Source organism: Protopterus annectens, chromosome 12.part0, assembly GCF_019279795.1.
Source record: "Protopterus annectens isolate FY-2018-M chromosome 12.part0, PAN1.0, whole genome shotgun sequence".
Classification (NCBI taxonomy): Eukaryota; Metazoa; Chordata; order Ceratodontiformes; family Protopteridae; genus Protopterus; species Protopterus annectens.
In genome coordinates this window covers 23,987,569-24,014,348 of record NC_056746.1, presented here as the reverse complement: position 1 = coordinate 24,014,348, position 26,780 = coordinate 23,987,569, and the positions used below count along the sequence as shown (strand labels likewise).

Genomic DNA, 26,780 nt, shown 5'->3' with positions numbered 1-26,780 from the left:
TGCCATGAAGCCCAAAGCCTACAGAATTTTACTTGCAGATAACTGGGCCTTTGTTGCCAACATTTTGAAATAGGTAGTCAGTTGCCTTTGTTTGTCTGGCGTGAGATAAGCCATCTGGGCAGTTGTATTTAAGCTTGCACCCAGGAATATTATCTCTTGAGAGGGTACTAGTTTTGATTTATTTTCACTGACTGTGTACCCTAGGCATGTTAGAAGTCTTTTCACAAATGCCAGATGCTGTAGAAGAATGTCCTTGTTCTCTGCTTGAATTAGACAGTCGTCCAAGTAAGGATATATTTGTATTTCTCTTTGTCTGCGGAATGCAATTACTGGTGCCAGGCACTTTGTGAAGACCCTGGGTGCAGTAGATAAGCCAAAGGGCAGTGCAGAGAATTGGTAATGCATTGAGCCGGCCTTGAATCTGAGGTATCTTCTGCATATTTGTCTTATTGGGACATGAAGGTATGCCTCTTTTAGGTCTAAAGTCACAAGCCAAGCGTTCTTGCCCAGCATGGGCAGAAGCTGCTGCAAAGTCAACATCTTGAATTTTGGTATATCCAGGAATGTGTTCAGAATAGATAGGTCTAGTATTGGCCTCCAGGCTTTGTCCTTTCTGGGTACCAAGAGCAGTCTTGAGTAAAATCCTTGTCTCTGCTCTTGCTCCGATACTTGTTGAATGGCCCCCATGTCCATGAGGGATGAGACTTGTTTTTGTGCCTCGGCCCATTGATTTTTTGGCAGATCTGGCCCGCTGTTTGCCTTTGGCAGAGTATGGAAATGGAACTTGTAGCCCTGTGATACGATATTTAGAACCCACTTATCCTGGGTTATGATGTTCCAATTCTGAGAAAAAAGTGCAAATTTTCCCCCTAAGGGTGCTGCCAGGGGATAATTGCTTGGTGCAGGCAGGGGGAAGTCATTGGGACTGTTTCCTGTATGGTTGTGATTTGTCTTCTCCAACTTAGGAGGTAGAAGCACCCCATTGCTTTGACCTGTATGTACCTTGCGCCTGGGATCTGCCTCTGGGGTGTCTGGATCTGCCCCTTTGAGGTCTGTCTGACACAGGAAAGGACCAATTATTTGTTGGCCAATGTCTACTAAACCTAGGTGGCTGTACTTGTAAAAAATTTTTGACATTTTGCATAGGTTTTGCTTTGTCCTCCATTTTCTTTAACACCTCTTCTGCCTTAACACCAAACAAAGTATCATGCTGTAAAGGTGCATCTAATAATATAACTTTGACATGATCAGGCAGATTTTGTTCCTTTAACCAAGCATGCCTCCTAATTACAGAACCCGTAACTGCGGCCCTGCAGGAGGCCTCCAAAGAATCAAAACCACATTGCAAAGTATTCTTTCCAACTTGTTCAGCTGCATGCAATAAATCCTGCATTTGCTTGTTTTCTGCACATTCAGAGTTTAACAACATTTTCTGTTTAAGCAATGCCATGATATGTTGTTGATACCTGAGCATATGAAACTGACAGTTTAAGGCCCTTATAGCCAAGGTAGCAGATGTGTATACCTTTTTTTCCCCATCTGTCCAGTGTCCAAGAATCCCTGTCAGAGGGGGTAGGGTTTTTTGCAGTGGAATCCTTAACTCCCTTGGGACCCTGTGAAATAGTTTCTGGGTCTGCAGCAGGGTTTTTAAAAAGGAATTTATGAGAGTCAGGAACCCTGTAATATCTGTCAGGCTTAACAGGATCTGGAGGTAAGGAGTCAGGGGTAAGACTAGACTCCGAAAATACATCACCTACAATATTCTACACAGGTGGAATGGCTAGTGGCCTGTGTTGAGGAAGTAAGAGAAAATCCCTGAGCCTCTTTTTTGATTCTGAAAAATCTTGGCTCTCCCAGTGGAAATGCTCCCTCATGGTATGCAAGGTTTCCCCAAAAGAATAGCCCTCAGGAGGAGAAGCTGAAGGAATAGATTCTTCAGCATCAGAATCCTCATAGGGGTAAAGAGAATATTCCTGATCAGAAGAAATAGAAACCTGATCTGAAGATTCATAGTCTGTCTCTTGCCTAGGCCTCTTATCAGAAAGGGGATGGGAACCCCTGATCAAGGTAATCAAGTATTCGGCCATTTTGAGCATCTGTTTTTTGGGCATGGAGGCCTGTCCATGTGGCTCTTGAGATTGTTTCTTTGTCTTTGAAGGTGTTTTAGTCTTTGCCTTAGAAGCTGAAGTTGGTTTAATGTATAGATGTTTAGGTCTGAATACACCCTCAGAAGCCGGTGCCTGCTCAGTGGCTCCGGACCCATCTGAGGAAATAATGTCCGAGGCTCCAATACCTTGAGTTTCAAGCAGCATAGCTGACTCCATGTGGGAGTCGGTAGTGGCTTGCGACTCTAAAGTAGCGGGTGTCAGGGGCTGCAAAAGCGCCTCAATGAGAACCTGTGTACCGGCGACTGGCTTAGGAGAAGCTTTGTCGTCGGTTTCGGGCCTTGGCTGCCTATCTTTTTCTTTGCATTTTTTGTGAACTCCAGTAGTCGGATGGCTGTCCGACGATATTTTGTAATTAACTCTGCGGCCAAAATAGTTTAATGCAAAATCATACAGATGCTTAATAGTGCGTTGGTTAAATCTAGCACAAAACCGACAACTTGAAACATCGTGGTCAGGGCCTAGGCAAGGAATACAGTAAGAATGAAAGTCCTTATGAGGTATTTGCTTTCCACAAGAAATACAATTAACTTTTTCTGACATCGGCCTGGAGCAAGAAAAAAGTTTCCCCAACGGGGTACTTAGCTTTAATGAAGACTTTGGATCTGAAACTCGAACAAAAAAATCTCAGGAGTCGGCCTACCGGCACTTGCGAACTGCTTCTGCTTCGGGCACCGCTCGGCAAGAAAGACTAAAGAAAATGGCGTCGGCCGCATCTTTTATACCCCTGACAACCTGATGTCAGGGAAGGGGCGACAGCAGCTGACGCAGGACCCAGGACTTTGGAATTCAGGCTGAATGAGGGCAACCTGCCAGCAGGATTACCCAAATGTAATGACTGCAACAGTAAAACACGAAGAAAATCTGGTGAAAGAAATGACAGAGCATCCAGTTATCTTGTCAGCCTATGTACCAGTTGAGGTCACATTAATCGACTAGAGTAAGTATTATACAAAACATCACTTGCATTTTCCTATACATCTCCTCAAAAGGAAAAACTTTAGAGAGTGGTTCAACCGAAAGTTGAAAGGAGAATTAGAAAAAGGTACATTTGGAAAATGAGGATTTTCATGATATATGGGACAAATGTAAGGACAGAGTGAAAATACTTGTTTCAGAAAAATCTCAAACTATTTGGAGAGATATGAGGGAAAGATTTAATGCAGAGAAAATAAGATGAAGGAAGGGGCTAGCTGCTAGTCAATACTAATAAAAACAAAACAGAGGGTCTTACTCAATAAGATACTGCAAGGAGGGGAAATACCTAGACCTTGAAAAGATGCAGTGATGGTGATACTTCAAAAAGAAGTGAAGGACTTAACCCACCCTGGCTCATAAAGCTCAGTTTAAACGTTCAATAATAATTATAACTTTTATTTTTACTTCAATTTTAGCAAAAAGATTAGCTAAGATGATTTTAAAACGGATAGCCATGAATCAGTGCAGATTTGTGGAAGGAAGACAGACATTTTGTCAATAACTATAATATTACTGATACAAAAAATGTAGACTTCTTAGATATAAAGCTGGTATTAGTGGAACTTGATGCCAAAAAAGGCTTTTGATAAGGTGAGTTGGAGCTTTTTGACAAATACTTTTATAGAATTTAATTTTTCAGATGAGAGATTTCTTAAAAGTTGCCGCAGAAGGCATAGCTCTTTCCCATCTGCATTCTTATAAATCGATCTATTGTGAATGTCAAGTTCCCCAGCTCTGGAAAAAGGCCTTTATTACTCCACTCCATAAAGGCGGTAATAACAATAATATCACAAACTTTAGACCTATTGCTATCTTATCCCCCATTTCTAAATTTCTCGAAAAATGCATCCGTCTGCAACTTCTACCTTACCTCATAAACAGCCAACTTCTAACCCTACTCAACATGGTTTCAGACCTGGCCACAGCACTATCCCAGCTCTCCTCTCCTTCCTAGAAAGTTAATAAGGCCCATGACACTGGCCACATCGTGTCCACTCTCCTCCTTGACCTCTCTAAGGCATTCAACACTATCTCTCATAACCTTTTCACTAAACTCTCCAAACTAAATCTAGCCCACTCCTCTATTAACTGGTTTACCAGTTACCTCTCAAATAGGCAACAAGAAGTCAGATGGAAAAAAGCCACCTCCCCTTTTCTCAATACTCCTACAGGTGTCCCCCCAGGGTTCAATTTTAGGCCCCTTTCTATTCAATATATTCATAAATGATTTCTACCAAGCCATCCTAAATGCCAACCTTGTCCAATACACCAACAATTCAACAATAATCTGCTCTGCCTCCTCTATACCTACCCTAGTTAAATTAACCCAAGATGCCTTCTCCTCCACTGAGCAATGGATGATGGACAACCATCTAGCACTCAATGCTAATAAAACTAAACTCATGATATTTACTGCTTCCAAAACTACCACCCTATATAAAACCTCATTCTCAGTCACCAGTCAAAGTAATACTCCTCTCAAAATAGTCTCTTAATGCTAAACTACTAGGAGTTCTGATCGATGACCAGCTAAAGTTTGAAAATCATCTACAAGTAAATATAAAAAAAAACACAAAAAAATAGGCATGCTTTACCGCCACAACCGTTACATCTCTCCCTCCACTAGGCTCACCCTCGCCAACACTTACCTTATCCCATCCCTCCTATACGGTACCTCTATCCTTACTAACCTGCAATCCTCCCTCAAGACTAAACTCTCTTCTTGCTATAATAAAATAACAAAATTTGCAACCGGCCATAGATCCACTTCCCATCACTGCACTGCCCTACACCAACTGAATTGGCTTGAGCTGTCCAATTACCTCATCTATATTCAATTTGTCCAAGCACACAAACTTATTTTTAACCCCTCTCTGTCCCTCTCTTGCCACCATCTTTAAAATGCACCAACCAAATAGACTTTTGAGATCTAATTCCCAAAATCTAACTGAACTGCATAAACCTGCCTGTCCACCAGGCAAACATCTAATGTCCTTTTCGCTAGCACGCCACTGGAATTCCCTCCCACCTCTCATCCGTACCACCAGCAGCCTCTCTTCATTCAAAACCTTACTTCACACACAGCTAACTTCACTACGGGAATGCTCTTGCTCCCACCCCACATAATCTCCCTACACTATAGCTACACTCTATAAGCTATAAATCATAATAGCCTCCCATTGTTTTGTACTCCTAGTAAACTCTAGGAATTAGCATAACTCCTAGATTCCTTGAAGGTGTAAGCTGAGGTACTGAACACACCATTAAAGCTTCTTTCCAACTGTTTTCTGGTGTAGAGTGGTGTGTTTTTATGTTTACAGCAGTGGTGTGTTTACATGTTTTCATAACTCCTAGACTGGTACAATTCAGTAGCCTAGAAATTAACTGCACAAATTAGCATAACTGTTAAAAAAAATTTAGATTGTTTATGTTATTGCATTGTGCTAATATGTTAAACTGTTAAAAACTTTGTTTGTAAATATTACTCTTATTGCATTGTACTAATATGTGCACTCTACTAATATGTGTTTTTCTATTTGTTTAATTTTGTTTCATTTGTGCACATTACATTTCTCTAATAACTTACTCATGTTAAATCTGTAATTTGTAATTTTCTGGAGCTTTTCTCCCCAGGACTCCATTGAAAACGGGCTCCTCGTGGCCCAATGGACTATCCTGGCAAACAAACTATAAATAAAATAAAAAATAAACTTCCAAAACTATACACACGGACTCCACTGCTAAAATTAAAATGAAAGGGACACTTACTGATGGGATAACCTTGACTAGAGGAACAAGACAAGGCCGCCCACTGCTCCCTATCCTTTGGGCCCTGGACATAGAATCCTAGGCAACAAAAATCAGACATTCAGAAATATATGGATGTCAATGGAAGGGGAAAAAGAAAAGTTAGCAATATTTCCGGATGATAACATTACACATCTCACACATCTGGAGGTGGAGATATTAAGACTTTTCTCTATTTTCAAAAAATACAAAACCCTGTCAGACTTTAATATAAAAAAACAAAAGCTATTACAATACACTATGTATTTGCCCTGGTACAGGAAGTACAGTTGTGTACACTTACCATAAATGTAGATGTTCAAGTGTATTCACTGTTGCAGTCATTACATTTGGGGTAATCTGCTGGCAGGTTGCCCTCAGTCGGCCTGAATTCCAAAGTCTTGGGTCCTGCGTCGGTTGCTGTCTCCTCTTCCATGACGTCAGGTCGTCAGGGGTATAAAACAAGCAGCCAACACCATTTTCTTTAGTTTTTCTTGCCCCAGATGTCAGGAGCCCCCAAAAAGGTAGCAAAAATATATATATATACATGCATCAATATAAACTTTACCTTCCTCTACAAGCAAATACACCACATAGGTTGTAGAAGATAGAGAAGGAAAGATAAACTCCAGAATGAAAGGGGGATGGCGGGCGGGTAACCTGGACTGCAACAGTGAATACACTCAAACATCTACATTTATGGTAAGTGCACACAACTGTACTATGTTCTTCGTGTTTCACTGTTGCAGTCATTACATTTGGGTAGAATCCCAAAGCTATGGTTGGGAGGCTGGAGCTAAACAGCATTATGTGCTGTTATAAGGCCCTGCAGAACTGCAGTGGCAAAGCCTGCCCTGGACTTAGAGTAGACAGGCAAATGATAATGCTTTGTAAAGGTGTGAACAGAACTCCAAGTAGCAGCCTCTAGAATGTCTTTGGTTGGCACTCCTCTGAGAAAGGCTGCTGAAGTAGCTGCAGCTCTGGTGGAATGAGACCTAATGCCTTTGGGCACAGGTTTACCATGGTGTAGGTAGCAGAAACGAATGCAGTGGCTTATCCACTTTGAAATAGTCTGTTTTGAAATAGCCTTTCCTCATGATCCTGCAGCATATGTCACTAGTAATTGCTCAGTTTTTCTTAGAGCTTTAGTCCTGCTCAAGTAGAATCTTAGCTGTCTGTGTACGTCCAAGGAATGCAGAATTCTCTCCCCGTTGTTCTGCGGATTTGGATAAAAAGTTAGCAGATGAATAGTTTGGTTAAGAGCCACACTGGAAACCACCTTAGGCATTGGATTGGTCCTCAGAGACACCCTGTCTGGGTAAAATATGATAAAAGGCTCCACAGCCATGAGGGCCTTTAGCTCTGAGACTCTTCTTGCTGAAGTAATTGCTAGTAGCAGAGCTGTTTTCCATGACAAAAACTTTCTATCAGCAGTAGCAGCTGGTTCAAATGGAGGCAGGGTGAGCTTTTCCAACACATAATTGAGGTCCCATGCAGGTACTGATGATCTTCTAGGAGGCCTTAAATTTTTTGGCTCCTCTAAGATACTCTTTAGTAAAGGATGAGCCGAAATGGTAGAGGCATGGATTTTAATTGATGAGAAAGATAGGCCTTTGTCAAGCATCTCAGTCAAGTATTGTAATAGCTGAGGAATATTTGGTTCTGCTGTATCAGTTCCTTGTGCTCGATTCCAAGCACAGAATCTCTTCCATTTATCAGCATAGGATTTTCTAGTACTAGACCTTCTGACTTCCAAAATGACATCCATCACAGCTTTACTGAAAGGTGTTGTTTGGGCAACTACATGATCAGCCATGCTGCCAGGTTCAGTGTCTGGAGTTGATTGTGCAGGACCGGATTGTTTTGCTGGGACAGTAGTTGAGGTCTTTGAGGTAATGTCCAAGCTGGGTATTGAGACAAGTTCCTTAGGATTGGATATCAGTATTGGCGGGGCCAGTCCGGGGCAATTAGTATCATCTTTGGTTTCTCTTGTTTGACTTTTAGGAGGACCTTGGGAAGAAGAGGCAGTGGAGGAAAGGCGTAAACTGATAGGTTTTTCCAAATGAAGGATACAGCGTCCACTTTCCATGCTTGTCTGTGATAAGTCCTTGTGCAGCATCTTTTCAATTGAAAATTCTGAGGGGAGGCAAACAGATCCAAGTCTGGGCTCCCCCATTTCTTTGTTATCATGCTGAAGATTTGTGGATCTAGTTTCCACTCGTGTGGATCCATAAGGCTTCTGCTTAAATCGTCTGCCAGAGTATTTTGCTTTCCTGGCAGGAATTGAGCTTGAAGATGTATTTGGTAAGTCAAAGCTGTGTCCCACAGTGCCATGGCTAATCTGCATAGGCGGTATGAGTGCGTGCCCCCCTGCTTGTTTATATACCACATGACCGTGGTGTTGTCCGTCTTTATCAGTAGTTGTCCTGGATGAAGTAAGTCTTTGAAGGCTGTCAGGGCATTTTGAACAGCTAGCATCTCTTTCTGGTTGATATGTAGATGCATTTGTTTTGGGGTCCATATGCCCTGAATGCATCTTCCCGCCATGTGGGCCCCCCAGGCATAATCTGATGCGTCTGTTGTTACGGTTTGGCTTGCAGGGGGTAGAGTGAAGGCCCTTCCCATGTTTTGGTGACATGCCTTTGCCCACCATAGAAACTCCTCTTGCAGGCAGGGAATGAGAGCAATCATTGTTTCCAGACTGTGACAATGTTGACTCCATAAACTTTTTAGGTACCAATGAAGTTTCCTCATATGCAGTCTTGCATATGGAATCAGTAGGATGCAGGATGCCATGAAGCCTAAAGCCTGCAGAATTTGTCTTGCAGATAACTGGGTTTTTGTTGCCATTAGTTTGAAGTAAGTCGTCAGTTGCCTTTGCTTGTCTGGCGTGAGGTAAGCCATCTGGGCAGTTGTATTCAAGCATGTACCCAGGAATGTTATCTTTTGAGAGGGTACCAGTTGTGATTTCTTTTCGTTTACTGTATACCCTAGGCATGTTAGAAGCCTTTTCACAAACGCCAGGTGTTGAAGAAGAATGTCCTTGTTCTCTGCTTGAATGAGACAGTCATCCAAGTAAGGATATATTTGAATACTTTTTTGTCTGCAAAATGCAATTACTGGTGCCAGGCAGTTTGTAAAGACCCTGGGCACAGTAGATAAGCCAAAGGGCAGTGCAGAGAATTGGTAATGCATTAAGCCAGCCTTGAATCTGAGGTATCTTCTGCACGATTGTCTTATTGGGACATGCAAGTATGCCTCTTTTAGGTCTAATGTCACCAGCCAAGCATTCTTGCCCAGCATGGGCAGAAGCTGCTGCAAAGTCAGCATTTTGAATTTTGGAATGTCCAGGTATGTGTTCAAAATCAATAAATCCAGTATTGGCCGCCAGGCCTTGTCCTTTCTGGGTACCAAGAACAGTCTTGAGTAAAAACCTTGTTCTTTTTCCTGTTCTGGTACTGGCTGGATGGCCCCCATATCCATGAGGGACGTAACCTGTTTCTGTGCCTCTGCCCACTGATTTTTTGGCAGATCTGGCCAACCGTTTGCCACTGGCAGAGTATGGAAATGGAATCTGTATCCCTGTGATACTATATTTAGCACCCACTTGTCCTGGGTTATTAACTGCCAATTTTGAGCAAAAAGTGCTAATTTTCCCCCTAAAGGTGCTGCCAGAAGATAAGTGCTTGGTGAAGGCAGATAGAAGTCATTGGGACTGTTTTCTGTCGGTTTGCACTTTATCTCCTCCAGATTTGGAGGCAGAAGCGCCCCATTGCTTTGACCTGTATGAATCTTGTGCCTGGTATCTGGAACCCTTAAGGCATCTGGATTTGTCCCTTTGAGCTCTGTCTGACACAGGAAAGGACCAATTTTTTGTAGGCCAGTGTCTACTGAATCTTGGTGGCTGCACTTGTAAGAAGTCTTTTACAGTTTGCATAGACTTAGCTTGGTCTTCCATTTTCTTTAAAACCTCTTCTGCCTTAATGCCAAACAGAGTATCATTCTCTAAAGGTGCATTGAGAAATTTAGCTTTAACATGATCAAGCAAATTTTGTTCCTTTAACCAGGCATGCCTCCTAATCACAGATCTAGTAACTGCGGCCCTGCAGGAGGCCTCTAAAGAATCAAAACCACATTGCAAAGTATGCTTTCCAACCTGTTCAGCTGCATACAATAATTCCTGCAATTCTTTATTTTCTGCACATTCAGAAATTAACATAATTTTCTGTTTCAGCAATCCCATAACATGTTGTTGATACTTGAGCATACGAAACTGGCAGTTTAAGGCCCTAATTGCCAAGGTTGCAGATGTACAAACCTTTTTTCCCCATCTATCCAGTGCCCTTGAATCTCTGTCAGAGAGGGTAGGATTTTTTGCTGTTGAGGCCTTAACTCCCTTTGGACCCTGTGAAATAGTTTCAGAATCAGCAGTAGGGTTTCTAAATAAAAATTTGTGTGAGTCAGGGACTCTGTAATATCTATCTGGCTTGCTGGGAGCCGGAGGTAAGGAGTCAGGGGTCAAGCTTGACTCCGAAAACACATCATCCACAATGTCTAAAACAGGGGGTATGGCTAAAGGCCTGTGCTGAGGGAGAAGAAGGAAATCCCTGAGCCTCTTTTTTGATTCTGAGAAATCTTGACTCTCCCAGTGAAAATGCTCCCTCAAAGTATGCAAGGTTTCTCCAAATGAATAATCCTCAGGTGGTGATGCAGGTGGTATAGATTCCTCTGCATCAGAATCCTCATAGGGAGGTATACATAATTCCTGATCAGAAGAGGAATCAGAAGAAAAAGAAACCTGATCTGAAGATTCATAGTCAGTGTCTTGCCTAGGCCTCTTGTCTGGAGGGGGATGGGAACCCCTGATCAAGGTAATCAGGTCTTCAGCCATTTTGATCATCTGTTTTTTAGGCATAGAGGCCTGTGCACATGGCTCATGCGTCAGTTTTTTAGTTTTAGAAGTTGCTTTTGTCTTTGGTTTTGCAGCTGTCGCTTTGATATAAAAATGTTGTGGCCTGAATACACCCTCAGAAGCCAGTGCCTGCTCAGCGGCTCCAGACCCATCCGAAGGAGATACATCCGTGGGTCCAATACTTTTGAGTATCTCTCGGCATGCCGGACTCCACATGGGTGTCGGTATGGGCCTGCGACTCGAAAGTAGCGGGTATCAGGGGTTGCGAAAGCACCTCACTGAGTACCGGCGAACCGGCGACTGGCTTAGGAGAAGCTTCGTTGTCGGTTTTGAACCTCGACTGTCTCTCTCTGTCCTTTCCTTTGTGTTTTTTATGTACTCTGGTACTCGGATTGCTGTCCGACGACATTTCTGGGTAGTTAAATCTGTTTCCAAAATACTTTGAGGCAAAACTATACCGACGCTTAATAGTGCGTTGGTTAAATCTAGCACAAAACTGACAGCCAGGCACGTTGTGATCAGGGCCTAGGCAAGGAATACAGTATAAATGGAAATCCTTATGAGGTATTTGCTTCCCACAAGTAATACAATTATTAACTTTTTCTGACATCGGTATGGAGCAAGAAAAAAAATCCTTATGAGGTATTTGCTTCCCACAAGTAATACAATTATTAACTTTTTCTGACATCGGTATGGAGCAAGAAAAAAGTTTCCCCAACAGGGTACTTAGATTTAGTGAAGACTTTGGTTCTGAAACTCAAACTCGAATATTTCAGGAGTCGGCCGACCGGCACTTGTGAAATGCTTCTGCTTCGGGCACCGCGCGGCAAGAAAGACTAAAGAAAATGGCGTTGGCTGCTTGTTTTATACCCCTGACGACCTGCCATCATGGAAGAGGAGACAGCAACCGACGCAGGACCCAAGACTTTGGAATTCAGGCCGACTGAGGGCAACCTGTCAGCAGATTACCCCAAATGTAATGACTGCAACAGTGAAACAAGAAGAACATCTACCCATATTTGTGGGGACAAATCAGAATGAAATTCTTTGAAATGTGGTTAATGAACATGCAACAGGCAGCAACAAAAACTTGAGAAGAAACTAAGAGAAAGATAGTTAAGTGGAAACTGATGTTTATGGATTTGGAAAGCAAAATATAAGCAATAAAAATGTTCATTGTCCCACATTCTACAATTAGGGAAACCTTTACACAGAGAGAGAGAGAGCTATGGACAGGGATAAATAGGGAACTTAAGGAATTTATCTGGGAAGGGAAAAAGTAAGAGTAAGCTAGGAAATTATAAAACGTACACGGGATGGGTGGTGGCGATACTTGATCTCAAGAAACACTTTTTACAACTAGGTTAAGACTAACCTACTTAGTACAGGACATCAGGTATAAAGAAAATTGGAAAACTATCTCGCTCAGCAAAGTGAAACAGAAACAACTCTGAAGAATCAACTACAGTAAACTCTGTTACCTGGCACACATGGGGGATTGATAGATGCCAGATAACTGTAGTTTCTGATTGCTTGAGAGTTACTATTAAAAATAGGCCTGACTAATACTGTACCCTATACATACTATTTGTGTGGTTTGACTTGTTCTCAGGTTGGGCAGAGAGGGACTTTACTCCTATTTTCCTTTTTGGCTTTTTCCGGTTAAGGGTCGCCACAGCGGAACTTCAGTCTGCTAATGATTGGCAGTAGACTTTTTTTTTTATGGTGCCGAGTTGCCAGCCCAACGCCCAAACTTCAGCAAAGGCACGCCCATTCAAGCACGTCTTTTGGAGGCCATTCGACTGTGGGGAAGACATGCAGACTCCACACAGAAGGCACTCCAGCCGAGAATTGAACAGGAGAACCTCTTGCTGTGAGGCAACAACGCTACCACTGTACCACCGCGGCTTTCTTCCTTTTTAAAAAACTCTAAAAACATATGGTATGTTTGTGTGTGTGTGTGTGGGGGGGGGGGGGGCAGAAACTGCAACACATGAAAATTGTACTGTATTCCTTCGATTTTTTTTCCTGGTTGCATGAAAGTGCTGGTTGCTCGAGTTCCAGTTAACAGAGTTTACTGTAACTTCTGTGATTTGGTGGAAAACAAAAAAAAAAGACTGGGAACTGAGGAATTACTTGAGAAACTAAGTACTATAACTTGTTAACAAAGGCAATCTAAAGGGCGGGACAAGCACATCTTATCTAGAGGATATAAACTTAGGAAAGAAAGACTGCTAAAGGCAGAAGATGTAGAGACAAATCTGGAGACAGAGAAACAAGAGTCTCAGGTTTACGTTCTTCATGGAGGAAGAGTGGAGGGACTGGGACACTAAAAAGAGTCAAGAGGTCAATTTGTGTACCAAGGGTTAATATTAGTAGGACGCAAACTAATTATGAAAGCAATAGAGGCAATATCACTGGAGACTGAGTCAGTCACCTGTCAAGAGCCCATAATGAGCTGCAAACTGCTGGCCTAATGTGTTTCAGAAGGAATTTACTGAACAATGGAAAAAATGTATGTCTTGCCCCTTCAGCTGAAACAACAAAGGCTAGAAAGTTTAGGATATCTGGAAGGAAGCGGCTGCACAAATATTTCTAAAACCTGGCAATAATGTAGAAGGCATTTCCAGAGATGGGAGGGAACTGCTGCAGGTGTGATGAAGGGGTGAGAAGGACATGGCAGCTCATACTTTGGGATTGTGGTCTGAGGAGTTAGTCGAGAAATCAGTAGAAGAAGAATTAATGCTTACAAAAGAAAAGAAATGGATGTTCCTCAGGTGGCTAGTGGTGGAGAAGCTGAACTATATAAAAGCCTGAATATCACTGATAATCACTGCAGCAAAAAAGATAAATCACAAGCAAATGGAAATTAAAAATGAACCCAGAAACAGAAAAGGTGACACACAATGGAGGCAATCTTATTTAAGGAAATTAGATGGCAAACCAGAATAAAAACAAAAACCAATACATTAATTAACAAATGATCCCACTGGTGCCCCACTATGGGGAAAGAAACAAATGAACTCTTCTAGAACTGGCAAGAATGAATCAAATCAATGGTTTTCCTTTTCCAACCCTGTATACTTTTGCTTGATGTATAAACTGACAACAACATAAGAGTATAGAAATGGAAAGGGGCAATACGGAATGATGGATACATTGACTTTTATACTTAATTTAACAAGATGTATATCTGTGAAGACCAAGCACAGCTATAAAGTTGTCTTTAATGTTTGAAAGTGAAGTGTAAATCATCACATGATGGACCTCAGCAATGACTACAGGGAAAGGGGGAGACAGAAATAGTCCTGGACTGTAACAAAGATGTTATTCCTATCTTCCTTTTACTGCTAAATTGGATCAATGATGGTACATTGGAAATTGTACCATGCATGAAGACTGCACAAATGTTTAACTGTACTTGTCACTGCAAATACATAAAATCTGAATGTTAAAAAAAGGTTTTGTCAACAAGCAGCACACCTTAAATCAGATGCTAATGCTGAAGTTCTAAGAGTCTGAAACATATGACACAGCTTGCAAAACAGAAAAAGGCACACATTTTACTAACTTAATACCTGGAACCATCAGGACAAGCCCTGTCACGTGCACATTTAAAGGCAAAGTCCTAGTGCCAGTCATATCTGATACAGGGAAAGCATATTGTGTACTGTGGTAGAAGGGAATTGGGACGTGATGACTAGGGCATCTACATGCCCTGTCAAATATGACAGGATGTATAACTTAGACAGTTGTAACAAAAGTAAGGTGCTCATGCTGCACACTGTAGGACATCAGTGAAAATACAGCAGGAGCAGTACATGCAGAGTGACTGCCAGTAATAAGATGGAATGTCAAAGCAATCAGTATGAGCTTCAGCCCATAATATAAAGGAAGTGTGTGCAATGCAATCAAGAAGTGAGTGTATGTTTTAATGATGCAAATTCTGTACCTAGACAATAGCATTACAGCTGCTACCAGCATAAAGTGCTTCACAAGTTCTGAATTAACAGTGTTCAAGCAAAGTGGTGTGTGTAACACTGCCAAGCAACTACAGAACGTTAATCACCTGCGTAAAGGATGCAATAACAGAATTAAAAAGTCTCACCAGCTGCTACCATTAACATATAAAGATAAGAGTCTGATACAACAACCTTTGAATGGACATCAGCAAACAAAGGGCAGATCAATAGGGAAAACTGCAACAGATTAAAAAAAATTAGGAAAAAGGAAAGCTGTCTCAAACCTGTCTGGAGATTTACTCAGTTTTCCTTTCTGGTGACTGTTTTCCACCATCCTGTCAATTGCACCCAAAGGTCGACCTGTCATAGAAAGATTGTCATTGATCCCAGAAAAATTAATCTCTTCATACAGTGGAGCGGAAGGGATGGCTGGTGATATCGACCGTAGACCATTCAGAGCTTCTAGAAGGGAGATGGGTTCGAACCCTGGAGGAACATTATCATTGTTCTTAAAGTAAAGGGAAAAAAAAAACAGTTAAAAAGCTTAAGTCAAATCCACATCATTACTTACCTACCATAGACACTCTATTGCTTGCTGTTATCCTCCTCAGTGTACCTTACCACGGAAACACTGACCAGCGCTATTCACTATTCAACTGTGTGCATCACTTGACTGGCACTGTTCACAGTGTACCCTCTTTACTTTATTTCACAAGCTTTGCTGCCACCAAATTTCATCACTAGAACACCAAAGTGTCAAGCTACAAATGTTTTGCTAATAAAACTGAATATATGAAATGTCAGTGTTTGTGTATTTGTGTTTAATATTTGTCAATATTTAGCTACTGTACAAGTAGTATTTCAAAAAGTTAAAAATCAAAGTAAACTTTGTCATTCAGAAATTACACAAGTGCAAAAATTCCATGTCTCTAGACTCAGTGTACATACAACATACAGATTATTTTTACAGACATTTACACATACATAACACCTAGTTTCAGTGCAGTTCCAAACATGGAACATTCTATCAAAGTAAAACTTCATAAAACCTTCATATATGAAATACCACCACGTCACTATCTATTACAGTTAGCATAACATTGATGACAAAACTTAAATACACTACAATTAAAACAACACCTTAATATATAGTGGAAATTAACACTTTTACATGACTGCTAAAATATTTTCATTTACTGTGAACTGAACTATTTTCTTTAACAAACAACCTCATGGAAAAAAAAAACAACTTACTGAGTGCTCATCGTGATCCAGGGTTTGTGCCAAAACAGGGCTGAACGATACGGGGGAAAGTGCTCCTGGCTTTTTCCTTACTGCTCGAATCTGTAGCAGTGCTCGGAAGGCTGTGTAAAGAAGGAGAATGCGCTGACATAGAAACTTAAATGTCACAGTAGGCTACTGTAAGTGCACAATGATCCTTCATCCCCCTCAAGTAAAGAGGAAGTGTTCTGCTTCGGTAGAATACTGTCAGTGTATCTAAAACACTCAAGAATATAAACCTTAACTATGACGGACTAAGGGCTACTATGGCGTACACCTCTCTCCAGAAAAGGAAGCATATAAGCCAACCTGCCAGATAAGCAAAGACCTCCTAATTAATGTTAGCAATCTGCATGCCCTAATGCAAGAACTCAAAAGTGTAAGTCTACCAAGCTGGGCTACCCAGGTTAAGAAAAATTTAACTAATGCCCTTAGAATGTGGAATCTACTTGTCAGACAGTTTTGTAAAGGGGGAAGCCATTTAAAAAAACTGAAGAGAATATCAAGCCATAATCCTCCTGTAAAACATGCAAACATTATGATTCTAGCAGGACAAATATAATCATACTGTAATTAATTTTGATCCAGTAAACTTGAATTCCTTATCAACTAACTGCCCATTTAGCCATACTTCCACTGTGGACCGAGAACACTATGAAACAGAGATGAGAGACAAAAAATTGAAGTTTTAATCCCACAGAAGTTACAAGATTATTTTGTATACCCCCCACCCCACTGGTCCAAAAGTGCACAGCAATGCCACTACAAAAATACACAGACGTTATGCTCTTTTACACATTAACAATGCTCAAATAGACTGCAATGCACTTTCTGGGTCATCCTGACCAACCTAACTCAACCAAAATAGCTGTGTATGGAGGTGACTTCAGAACTCGTTCACCAATACTCTTCCCGTGCAAACCAGCCTTGGCCTCACTTCCGCATCTCTTTTTGTCTAACTCCTCTAGTGTCCAAGAAGTAAACTGAACCCAAGTCATCTGAAGTGCAGTCAAGGCTAATACTACTGTGTACTGCAACAGATTAAACTATTTCTAAACAAGTCAGGTCCAACAAACAAGAACTCTAAACCGTAAAAAATCACTAAAAAATAAAAACTGTACTCAAAATAGTAGGATTTTCTTTTGATTTTCTTTTGATATTCTTTTGATTTTCTTTTTAGGCCCTACTATTTTGACTACAGTTTTTATTTTTTAGTGATTTTTTGCGGTTTAGAGTTCTTGTTTGTTGGACCTGATTTGTGTTTCGTTTCATAGTTTGTTTGCCGTTTTTAAGTATTTGGTATCTCTGGGAAGATGTCTGAAAATTAGTTTCTAAACTTTTATTTCAAACCACCTTAGAATGAATCTCTAGTTGTTTCCTGTTAAGGATAGTTCTAACATACCAATCACTGGCACTTCACACAATACTTTATTGGCCATTTGCGCTTGCCATAATCTCTGAATGCTGTGCTTTTACAATCATAGCTAAAAAAAAAAAAAAAAAAAAAACCCCACGGTCAGATCACATAGGATTACTGAATACTAACAACTGAGAAAATAGATGTAAAAAAACAGATATATTACTCCAGCAAAAAAAAAAAAAAAAAAAAAAGACGAAAGTAAAATTAATCATTGAAAGTGCTATACCCAGTAACTATAGTGTTTTGCTTAATGAGAAACACAAAGTCATAAAACACCAGGATTTCCAAGAAACAAGAGTAATGTGAAAGAAAAATATCAAGACCGTTACAACATTCATAGGAATAACAAGGTTAAAAAATCATAGTTATACTTAAATATGCTGTCAATACACGTAACCCTGTAGTAACTGCAGGAAAAGACAATTTGGGGTGCATTGTAGGTGCTGAGAACAGCAAGCTTGGCTAACAGGGAAGACTGAAACAATACTAATTTCATGAACTCGAGCTGTACCCGAGTTAGGAATGGGGTCCATGCCCATCATGGTATCAGAAACCCAAAACATTTGGAGAAATTAAAAAAAAATGAAGAAACAGCTGGCTTAACAATACTATTGTCAGCTTGCTCCCACGCCAGGGCAGGAGAGCTTGCATCTCACACATACATGTGTACATCTGCTTGTCTATCCTTAAGGAGCCCTGGCTGTTATAAAGCCAAAGAGCAATGGAGACAAGACAGGATATTCACTTGAAGTAAATTCACTGGAACTGTTACCTGATTGTGAAATACAAGTACTAAAAAAATGGTTTGGGTTGCATACTCACGCAGTCTACAGATGGGGCAGTTGTTGGCCTGATAGCGTAAGGTATCAGCACAGGAGTTGCATAAACATAGATGTCTGCAGGGAAGGATTAATGTATCACGGAGGTCAGAAAGGCACACTACACATTCATTGCTGTTGTCACTGTTCTCATCATCAGATGGCTGCAGAAGAAAAAATAAACAAATATTTAACTTTTAGTAATTTTTAATAAAGATTCACGGCCAGATTCATGAACGTATACACTAACTGTACATGATCTGTATTCAAGAACATCCCTATCACATTTTTTGTGCTAGTGTAGCCACAATATACACATTGTGGTAACCTTTATGAATTTTCCTCGATATTTAAGGTTGCAAGAAAAACAGTAGGAAAATTAAATGCTTGTGTTGTCTATTCACTTAAAATGGTGTCCACTTAGTGCAGGCATTAATGAATCCAGCATTCAGTATTAATCCTTTATGGCTTTCACTTTGCCACACAGCAGAAACAAAAACTGCTTTGTAGTTATTAATCATGAGGTTGGGAGGGTGGCTTAACGGCTAAGGTGTTTGCCTTACAAACCCAAGGGATAATTGGCTAGGCTTAAAATGGCTCACAAGGGCAGTTAGCTTAGTAATAAACTATGAACCTATGAGCACTGCAAGAAACATAAGTTCTCAGGAAATGAAAAGTGTGTACTTCCAATTCATATGGTACATTTCATTCAAGTTTTTTTTTTTAATTCAGCTTCTGTTCCTCTTTTCTGTCTGCCTCAAACAGAATATCTGATCAGCCAAAATCTACCAATCGCCTATCCACAACTACATCCTCGGAAGAATGCCACCTGAAGGTAGCAACTTCAGATCTATCAACCACTCATAAGGGATTGTTGTCTTCCTTACTTAGACCCTGACTGCTCCCTACAGTGAAAGCCCTCTTGCAGTGATATCATACGGACACAATATGATTTAACAGTTTAGAGGTTTCTGCATACAGAAATAAAGCTCTGATTATAAGCCAGGTGGTCAGAGTTTGATTAGTGGCTTGGACTCCTGCTGGAGACATTATGGGGGGAGTAGAGAAATTACAAGGCTTAAGCCCAATCATCTGTCTTTGGAAGTAGGGGTGGCATGCACTCTTTAAGCAAACTCTCCTCTGTAGAATCCCAGTTGGATAGCAGTGATAACAAGGAGGTGCTTACCTACAAGGCAGATGCAGGGCTTACTAATCAGTCACGTGGTCACATGGAAGAGAGGCACAAACTATAATGACCCATGGTGTGCCAAGCCCTTAGATGATAACAAGCATGCATGTGATGTCAGGACTTAAGTGAAAAAAAATACTCCTCAACAGAATGATGAGGTTGCTCTAAAGTACACTAACACCTCACCAAAAGGGAAACGACAGGTCATAGGGTTGTTTCCAAGGGGAAAATTGGTCAAATAAAGCAGCTGGGCAAGAAGTTAAATGGTCTGTAAAGACTGCAAGAAAAAAAACAAATCAGTGGGAATGTTCCTTAGTCATATAAGGAGTGTTTCCTAACCTGGAGTACTGCTCAGCTTGGTTTACTTCATTGTCTTCACCATCCACTGCATGTACGCAGTCGCTTACTGGAGATTGAAAGAAATGGGGTGTTACTTGGAAACCCCTTTTTCCATCAATCTTCCATTCAGGAAAAGAAATTTCCAGGCTATGCTTTGCACTCCTCCTGACCCTCAGTCAGTGCCCCAGTATGCAGGTGTTAATAAATCCCAGGAAACTGGGGGCCAGATAGTTAACGCACTAAAACATTGGAAAAATACAGTTGTGTACACTTACCATAAATGTAGATGTTCGAGTGTATTCACTGCTGCAGTCATCACATTTGGGTTATCCCTGCCAGGGTAGCCCTCTGTCGGCCCGAATACCAGAGGCTTACTATTTCTGTGTCGGTTGCTGTCGCTTCAGGACTAACAAAGCTCTCTTCTCCTAAGACTGGACTAGACAGTCAAGAGGAGAAGGTAAACACGTGCACCACACCACACAGCACATAGTCCCTCAAAACCTACACCACCAAAACACACACCTACATTCACGGAGGTTCTCAGTAAAAACCTGCCCAAGCAACAGGGACCTCTAAAGCAAAAACACAAGCAACCTCCACCCCCCAACGCAACCCAAATGACACATAGTCCACAAACTCAGTGTGCCACTCAATTACAGCCCATAAGGCATAACAACATACCCAACACTCTAGTCATAGGTGACTCTATAGTCAGGCACACTGATGTTCCACTCACCAGGCTAAACAAGGAGAAAGTTACTGTCAGCTGCCTGTCAGGTGCCAGGATCCGCCACATAACGCATGCACTCAGGTCACTCCACAACAAGTACAAATATGACTCTGTCATTGTCCATGTTGGTGTGAATGACCTGAGACGTACCTCCCTGGACTACATGAAAAGGGACATGGAGGAGCTGTTCGATCTTGTAGCCCAGGAAGGTATGACCCAAGCCCTGAGGAGCATCCTGCCATCACCCAGAATGATACCATAGTACAAGGACAAAATGATTAAACTCAACAATTGGCTAAGCTTCTGGTGTCATTCTAAGGGGATCCAGTATCTGTCTGCCTGGGATGACATGATCGACAAACCACGATGCTTTGCCAGAGAAGGCCTGCACCTGTCGCCCCTGGGATTCCGGCTACTGGCTAAGGCTCTAGCCACCATATAGTGCCTTTTTTTAGGCTAGGTTCAAATGACAAATTCACCACCGTAACAAGTACAAGCAAGAAGAATCTGAGGGTATTGCTACTCAATGCTAGAAGTCTAAACCTCAAAATGCACTCACTAGAGGCACTCCTTAAAATGGAGAACATCGACATCTGTGCAATGACAGAGACCTGGTTCAAGGCTCCAGAGAGTACCCCTGCATTACCAGGCTATAATTCATACCACACCTTTCTGCCACCTAACCTGGACCGAAACACTAAAGACAGAGGTGTGTCCATATTCATTAAGGATATCCAGACCTCCAGGCTAGTTGCTCACCATAATGCATCCGAGATTATCCAAGTGCAACTAACTCTGGGCAAGACCGCAACCCAAATTGTAGCTTGCTACAGATCGCCCACCATGTCCCAGGATTCCCACTCCTCATTTCTTGATACACTGGAAAATATTAGGGTACACCCTAAAGTACAGTTTTGTACCTACCATAAATGTAGATGTTCGAAGATCCACATTGCTGCAGTCATAACCTGTGGGTAGTCCGCTGTCCTCGGTCGGCCCGAATACCAAAGTGTTAGGCTGGCGTCGGTCATGGTCGCTCAGATCTGACGTCAGTACGCCGTGTGTATTAAAGCGCATGACCGACGTCATATCCTCAGTCTTTCTTGCCCCAGATGTCAGAAGGCCCTAAAAAGAAAGGCCATAGCCAAAAAACTGAAAACCTCCAAAACCCATGTACAAACAATATTTACAACCCAAACCACACAACCACTCCAAACTACAGAGGGGAAGGAGGGAGGGTAAATTGGACTGCAGCAATGTGGATCTTCGAACATCTACATTTATGGTAGGTACAAAACTGTACTATGTTCTTCACCTCACATTGCTGCAGTCATAACCTGTGGGTAGAATCCCAAAGCAAAGGTAAAGGGAGGTTGGCAAAATCATAAAGCATTGGGAGCTGCTAACATGCCCTGTAAAACTGCAGTGGCAAACCCAGCCCTAGATTTGGAATAAAGAGGGAGATGGTAATGTTTAGAAAAAGTGTGCACTGAACTCCAAGTAGCTGCTTCCAAAATATCTTTAGTAGCTACACCCCTTAGAAAAGCAGTAGAAGTGGCAGTAGCCCTAGTGGAATGAGGTCTGATTCCAGCCGGAATCTCCTTACCATGATGAGAATAACAAAAAGCAATACAGTGACCAATCCACTTAGAAATAGTTTGTTTTGAAACAGGTTTCCCCTGAGAGCCCAAAGCAAAAGACACAAATAACTGTTGAGACTGTCTGAACCCTTTAGTTCTGCTCAAATAATAACGCAACTGCCTGTGAATATCCAAAGTGTGCAAAATTGTCTCCCCTTTATTTTGGGGATCAGCATAAAATGTAGGCAAATGAATAGATTGGTTCAAGGCCACATTAGAAACCACTTTAGGCATAAAAGTAGGGTTAGTACGCAGGGATACCCTATCCTTATGAAAAATCAGGAAGGGTTCAACTGCCATTAGAGCCTGTAATTCAGATACCCTTCTAGCAGACGTAATGGCCAACAAAAAAGCAGTCTTCCAAGACAAAAACTTCAACTCAGATGTAGCTGCAGGTTCAAAAGGAGGTAAAGTAAGTTTTTCCAACACAAAATTGAGATCCCAGGAAGAAGTAGGAGCTCTACGCGGGGGTCTTATGTTCTTTGCCCCTCTAAGAAATTGCTTAAACAAAGGATGAGAGAATAATGGTGGGTCACAGTCATAGTGAGCAGAAATGGCTGCAGCATGAACTTTTACAGAGGAGAAAGACAAACCCTTGTCTAATAATTCCGTAAGATACTGAAGTGAAACACTCAAATTAGGCCCTGAGACATCAAAGCTATTTGCTTTGATCCAAATAAAAAATCTTCTCCATTTATCAGCATAAACTTTCCTTGTACTAGGCCTTCTGGCCTCCAAAATAACATTCAAAACTTGTTGAGGAAGCTGCGACCCTCCAGGTTCTAGAACAGAATATGCCAGGCTGTCAGATGCAGGGACTCTATCCTGACATTGAGGAAATGATTGCCTGCCTGGGACAAAAGGTGTGGAATTGATGGCAAAGGCCAAGGAGGCTCCCGTACTAAACTCCTCAGCAGAGGGTACCAGTGCTGCCGTGGCCAATCTGGAGCTATTAGAATCATGGAGGGCTTGTCCTGTCTGACCTTCAAGAGCACCCTGGGAAGGAGAGGCAGAGGAGGAAAGGCATAGACGTGAAGATTGTTCCAACTGAATGATAGAGCATCCACTTTCCAAGCTTTTGGCTGAAACATCTTTGTGCAAAACTTTGGCAACTGGAAATTTAGTGGAGAAGCGAACAGATCTATGTCTGGAGTTCCCCAAATCACTGTCAACTGTCGAAATACATGAGGATCCAACTTCCACTCGTGGGGATCCACCATCTGTCTGCTCAAAACATCCGCTAAGGAGTTCTGTGCTCCTGGCAGAAACCTTGCCTGAAGAGTGAGGTGCAAACTGAGAGCAGTCTCCCACAAAATCTTGGCTTGTCTGCAAAGAGGGTACGAATGGGTTCCCCCTTGCTTGTTGATGTACCACATGACAGTTGTGTTGTCTGTTTGAATCAACACTTGTCCTGGGTGAAGTAGATCCTTGAAAGCCATCAATGCAAATTGGACTGCTAACATCTCCTTCAAATTGATATGCAAATGTTGAAGTCTGGCAGGCCACGTGTCTTGAACCCATTTTCCATTGAGGTGTGCTCCCCAAGCCTTGTCTGAGGCATCTGTCGTTAAGATCTGACTCGCCTCTGGTCGGGTCACAGAGAGTCCCTTGTTTAGGTGACATTCCTGAGCCCACCACAAAAATTCCTTTTGAATGCAAGGTATTATCTGAATGACAGTGTCCAAATCGTGGCAGTGTTGAGTCCATACACTTTTGAGATACCATTGTAGCTTCCTCATATGCAGTTTGGCATTGGGAAGCACCAGAATACAAGATGCCATGAACCCTAAGGCTTGAAGGACTGTCCTTGCAGTCAGCCTGGACCGTAGAGACAATTGTTGGAAGTAAAGTGTAAGATTTCTTTGCTTGTCCGGGGTCAAAAAAGCCATCTGAGAGGCTGTATTCAGTCTCACACCCAGAAAGCACATGTCCTGAGAGGGTACTAGACTGGACTTTGTTTCGTTCACAGAATACCCTAGGCACCTTAACACTGCCATAACATACTGTAGATGGTGGAGTAGCTTGTCTTTGTCTTGAGCAAGAATCAGGCAATCGTCCAGATAAGGATAAATTTGTATTCCTCTTAACCTTAAGAAGGCTATCACCGGAGCCAGAACCTTTGTGAACACCCTGGGTGCAGTAGATAAGCCAAAGGGCAATGCAAAGAACTGATAATGTCCCAGCCCGAAAACGCAGGAATCTCCTGCAACTGGGCCTGATAGGAATATGAAGATAAGCCTCTTTGAGATCCAGAGTTACCATCCAGTGATCTTTGCCCAACAGAGGCAGTAGTTGTTGCAAAGTCAACATTTTGAATTTTGGAATGTCCAGGTATGTGTTGAGGAGAGATAAATCCAAAATTGGCCTCCAAGTGTTTCTTTTCTTTGGTACAAGAAACAGGCGAGAATAAAATCCTAAGCCCACTTCTGACAGAGGGACCTGCTGTATAGCCCCCATTTGAAGAAGTAAGGAAATCTGTTTGTGAGCCTCCACCTTTTGCTGAGGAGGAACGTCTGGCATGCCCTTGAAAGGAGGCAATGTGTGGAAATAAAACTTGTAGCCTCGGTCTATAATGTCCAACACCCATTTCTCCTGGGTGACTAAAAGCCAATTTTGCCTGAAGAGTGCCAACTTTCCTCCCAGAGGAGCTGCCAGACAGGAAGGATCTGGCAGCTGAAGATGCAGGTCATTGGGTCTGTTTACGAAAGGACTGGCCCCTGCCCTCACCTGTAGATTGTGCAGGGGAACTCCACGTTCTAGGCCTGAAAGAACCCTGAGCTCTGCCCCTACCACGTCTAGATCTGCCCCTAGACTGTAAATCAGAAGAAGGGTAAGCCCGTCCCTTAGTAGGCCAATTTCTGCTAAACTTAGGGGGCTGCACCTGCAAAAAATCCTTAACAGTCTGCATAGACTTAGCTTTGTCTTCCATTTTCTTTAAGACTGACTCCACAGGAGAAACAAACAAAACTTCAGACTGCAGAGGAGCATCCAAAATTCGAGCTTTAACATGCTCTGACAAGTTCTGATCCTTAAGCCAGGCGTGCCTACGAATAACTGATCCAGTGGCAGCCACCCTGGAAGAAGCCTGTAAAGCATCGAAACCACACTGCAAAGAATGCTTACCCACCTGATCAGAGGCATGAACCAAATCCTGTAATTCCTTACACTCTATGCCCTCTGCCAAAGCATCTACCTTAGATTTTAACTGAGTAAGGAGAAAATTCTGGTACTTCAACATATGAAACTGGCAATTCAAAGCCCTCATTGCTAGAGTGGAAGAGGTATACACTTTTTACCCCACCTATCCAAAGCTCTAGAATCTTTATCCATAGGAACTGGATTCTTTACAACAGAAGCCCTGACACCCTTAGGTCCCTGGCTAATAGTTTCTGGGTCAGCCCTTGGGCTCTTATACAGATATTTATGAGCCTCTGGCACTCTGTAATACCTATCTGGTTTAACTGGCGTAGGAGGCAAAGAGTCTGGATTAAGGGAAGCCTCAGAGAAAACATCCTGAACAACATCCAAAACAGGAGGTATAGCCAAGGGCCGATGTTGTGGTAAAACCAAAAATTCCCTAAGCCTCTTTCGGGAATCTGAGAAATCCTGACCTTCCCATTTAAAATGCTCCCTCATAGAATGCAGGGTTTCTGAAAAAGAAAAATCCTCTGGAGGAGAAGCAGAAGGACTGGAATCCTCTGCGTCTGAATCAGAATAAGGAGGAAAATCCTGAATGTCTTCAGCCGAAGACTCTGAGTAATCTGAAGCATGTTCCAAACTTTCCACCTCTGGCTCCACCCTAGGCCTCTTATCTGGAGGGGGCATAGAACCCCTGATTAAGGAAATCAAATCTTCTGCCATTTTAAGCATGTGTTTTTTAGGTACAGAACCTGCAGAACTAGGACTGACCTTGGAAGGTACCTTAGAGACAGAAGGGGAAGGCCTAACCACCTTATGCAAAGAAGGGAGTACAGCAACCTGAGAGGCCCCCTCAGCCTGACCCGACTCCTGAGAGGCCACATCTTGCAAAATGAATGGCTCCCCCTGAGACTCAGCTGAAACCTCGGCTGGATCCACAGATTCCACCGTAGTTTCTAAAGAACCGGCGTCCGGAACGGACGACTCATCCTGCTTGGACTTTAACGATTTTTCCTTGCGCTTCTTAGAGGTAGCGGGCGTCGGAGGATTCGACGGCATATTGTAATTACACCGCTTACCGAAAACAAGCCTAGCACAATCTAACCTACGTTTAATGGTGCGCTTATTAAATCTAGCACAAAAGCGACACCCGACTACGTCATGCTCAGGCCCCAAACAAGGAATACAGAGAGAGTGGTAATCCCTATGCGGTATCTGTTTCCCACAAGAAATACAATTATTCACTTTTTCTGACATCCGGAATTAACTGAGGCAAGAAAAAACAAAAATATTCCCCAACGGGGTACTTAGCCCAACTTGGTTTTCGGTCTGAAACTCAGAATACGAAAATTTCAGAACGTCGAACGGCACTTGCAAACGCTGCTTCTGCTTCGGACCATGCGGCAAGAAAGACTGAGGAT

At 42.2% G+C, this 26,780-nt stretch overlaps 1 protein-coding gene across 2 annotated transcripts in view; it reads right to left on the bottom strand.

Moving 5' to 3' along the window:
- Positions 1-26,780, bottom strand: part of MGRN1 (mahogunin ring finger 1) — a 578,779-nt gene that overhangs the window by 137,121 nt on the left and 414,878 nt on the right. For both annotated transcript variants that reach the window (XM_044089070.1, XM_044089069.1), the window contains exons 10-12: positions 18,328-18,487; positions 16,059-16,168; positions 15,089-15,312 (exon numbers count right to left, since the gene is read on the bottom strand). In XM_044089070.1, coding sequence (XP_043945005.1) covers positions 15,089-15,312; positions 16,059-16,168; positions 18,328-18,487 — 494 coding nt within the window. The remainder of the gene's footprint in view (positions 1-15,088; positions 15,313-16,058; positions 16,169-18,327; positions 18,488-26,780) is intronic.